Source organism: Tupaia chinensis, unplaced genomic scaffold (assembly GCF_000334495.1).
Source record: "Tupaia chinensis unplaced genomic scaffold, TupChi_1.0 Scaffold139491_1, whole genome shotgun sequence".
Taxonomy (NCBI): Eukaryota; Metazoa; Chordata; class Mammalia; order Scandentia; family Tupaiidae; genus Tupaia; species Tupaia belangeri.
Genome location: NW_006199376.1, coordinates 971,262 through 973,868, shown reverse-complemented (window position 1 = coordinate 973,868; position 2,607 = coordinate 971,262). Strand labels below are relative to the sequence as shown.

Genomic DNA, 2,607 nt, shown 5'->3' with positions numbered 1-2,607 from the left:
AATCTGAGACTTACTACACAAAAATGTTACCTCCCTCCTCTTCTCTCCTTCATCATTGTAGAAATAAACTTGAGCATGGAAAGGTGATCCTCAGTCTACACACTTCCCTGACTCGGGCACCTGGACCCACTGCCAGTATGATGAGAGTCACAGCTGGACATTGACAGCCTGGGATGGTCACTACTGAAGGGGGATGGGGGAACTGCCAGGAAGAGGGAATCTTGGACTAGGAATTCTGTCCAGACCCTGACCTTATTTGCAGTGATGTAATCTGCCAATATTGGTCTAGTGCTGGGGGAAAGCTCATTCCCAGTAGATTGGGAGTGGGGGTGGTGCTGCTACCAGCTCTATAAAGGCAGTTCAACCTGTGCCCAGGGCTGTCCCGTGGTCACTCCAGCTCAGCATGGCGAGGACACTGAGAGCACCAGTTGCCTTGGTGGTGTTGGGCCTATGCTGGTCTCTGGCTATTGCCAGCCCTCTTCCTCCGTGAGTAAAGCTGGGACTAGGGGTCTGGGCTGAACTAAGACAGGACCAGGTTTTAGGCCTATATCTAATTTGGGGTCAGGAGCTAAGGGAGAGGGATCAATTCCAATGGACTTGAACATCTCCCTGTGTTCTCTCTAGGGCTAGTGGCCATGGGAACGTTGCTGAAGGTGGGAATGGAACTAAGCCAGACCCAGACGTGATCGGTAAGGCCCATACCCCTGAGTCTGTCTGTCTGATGTGTCTCTGCATTTTATCATCTTGCTGGTTTTTCACTTTGCCATCTCTCTACCTCTACCCCAGAGCGCTGCTCGGATGACTGGAGCTTTGACGCCACCACTCTAGATGAAAATGGGACCATGTTGTTCTTTAAAGGTAGGAGGGGCTGGGGAACTCAGACTCGACCTGCTTCACAGAGGCCTTCCCTCAGTGACAAATCTTAGGAATTATGTGAGAGTATCACTGACTTCTTCCTTTAAGTAGGCCATAGGTGTGTCCTGGGTTCCTTAGTGAGTATGGTTTTTTTCAGGGGGCTTCGTGTGGAAGAGTTACAAATGGATCCGGGCATTGATCTCAGAGCAGTGGGAGAATTTTCCCAACTCCGTGGATGCTGCATTCCGCCGTGGTCACAGCGATGTCTACCTGATCGAGGTATTTCCGGACCAAGGTCAGGGCTGGGCTGGAAAGGGCTGGAATGAACACTAGAGACCCTTTCCCAAGTTGCATGAAGCCCATACCAATAGGTACCAGGTTCTCTTCCCCTTTATCTTCTTTTCCCTAAAAAGCTCAAACTCCGGGAGTGTGCACATGTGCAGGGTTGATGCAACAGCATTCAGTGTCTACTCTTTAGTCCTAATCTTAGCTCCCAATAGCTCTGCTATGCTGTTGGCCACCTTTTCCTTTCTGACCATTTTCTTCTTTGACTTCCTTGACCCTGTATCGGTCCTCTTCATATGGCAGAGTGCGTTGTTGCCAACAGCATGACACCTGGCCAAAGGCTTGAGCAGAGGATAGAACCCAGCCCATCGTGCTCACCAAGTCCTGTGCCTTGGCCTGGCTGGGCCTGCTCAGAGGAAGGGGTGCCTATCCTAAGTGGCCAAAGGGGCTATGTGGTTGGCCAGCCCTGACCTCAGCTTTGTTTCCTTCCTGCTTCCTTTTCCTCATCCTCATCTAGTGCCCAGACATTCCTGGGGAGTCCTTCCTAGTCCTTCCATACACATTTTTCCGGGTGTTCCCAACCATCATCATGGCTCTGAGGACTCTATGCCATGGACACTAAATCTCGAACTCTCTCCTACGATCCAGTCATCTTTCCAGTTTCCTGGCAGAAATCTCTGTCATAGCTGTTCCACATGCACCTCAAATTAAGCATCCTCAAAACTTATTTTAGCATCTTCCTTATAAACCAACCTCTCTTACTTGTTCTCTGTTTCAGTGGTAGCACCTGGTTACTACAAGAGAGGCCACAATCTGGCCCTTGGTTTCATTGAAGGTTGAGCTCCTCCCCTGCCACATTCACTGTAGTCAGCCAGTGAAACCACAGAAAATTCTCTGTGCAGAGATAAAGCAAACACTGTGCTTCCTTTACTCTGGGCCCTGCAGGCTACTCCCTCTGCTGGTAACTCTTCCATCACTTACCCACCTGGAAATTCCTTCTAATTTTTCAACTCAGCCACATACTTCTTCTCTGTTGTAAAGCCTTCCACCACTTCTCTAGGCAGATTTAGGCACTCCCTCTGTGTTCCTAATGAAGTTTTCAAACTTCCTGTCTTGGTGATTGCATAGCTAAGATTCTAAGAATCTTCTCTGGTTGTATTCAGTGAACTCCTTCAAGTCAAAGATAGGGTTTGTCATCCTTTTATCCCTGATGTCTCTCATAATGCCTGGCATGTGATAGTCATTCAGCAACTGTTTATTCCCATTAATTAAATAAATGAGCAGATGAATGTATGAATGGGTAGATAACTGTTTGTGGATGTTTGTCAAAACTGATGGTCTTATAGGTAAGTGTGCTGTAGGAGTGTCTAGTTATACACAGTCATGCATGTGTATGTGTTTTTTTTTTTTGAGAGAGGTTTTTTTTTTTTTTTTTTCCCATAGGGGGGTGCGCCCTCCTTCTGGACT

The 2,607-nt window shown here is 48.0% G+C and overlaps 1 protein-coding gene across 1 annotated transcript in view; it reads left to right on the top strand.

Annotated features, from left to right (window-relative positions):
* Positions 1–357: 357 nt before the first annotated feature.
* HPX (hemopexin) overlaps positions 358–2,607 on the top strand; it is a 9,135-nt gene continuing 6,885 nt past the window's right edge. Inside the window, exons 1-4 of the mRNA XM_006161980.3 lie at positions 358–486; positions 625–689; positions 787–858; positions 1,013–1,134. Coding sequence (XP_006162042.1) covers positions 404–486; positions 625–689; positions 787–858; positions 1,013–1,134 — 342 coding nt within the window. The 5' untranslated portion in view covers positions 358–403. The remainder of the gene's footprint in view (positions 487–624; positions 690–786; positions 859–1,012; positions 1,135–2,607) is intronic.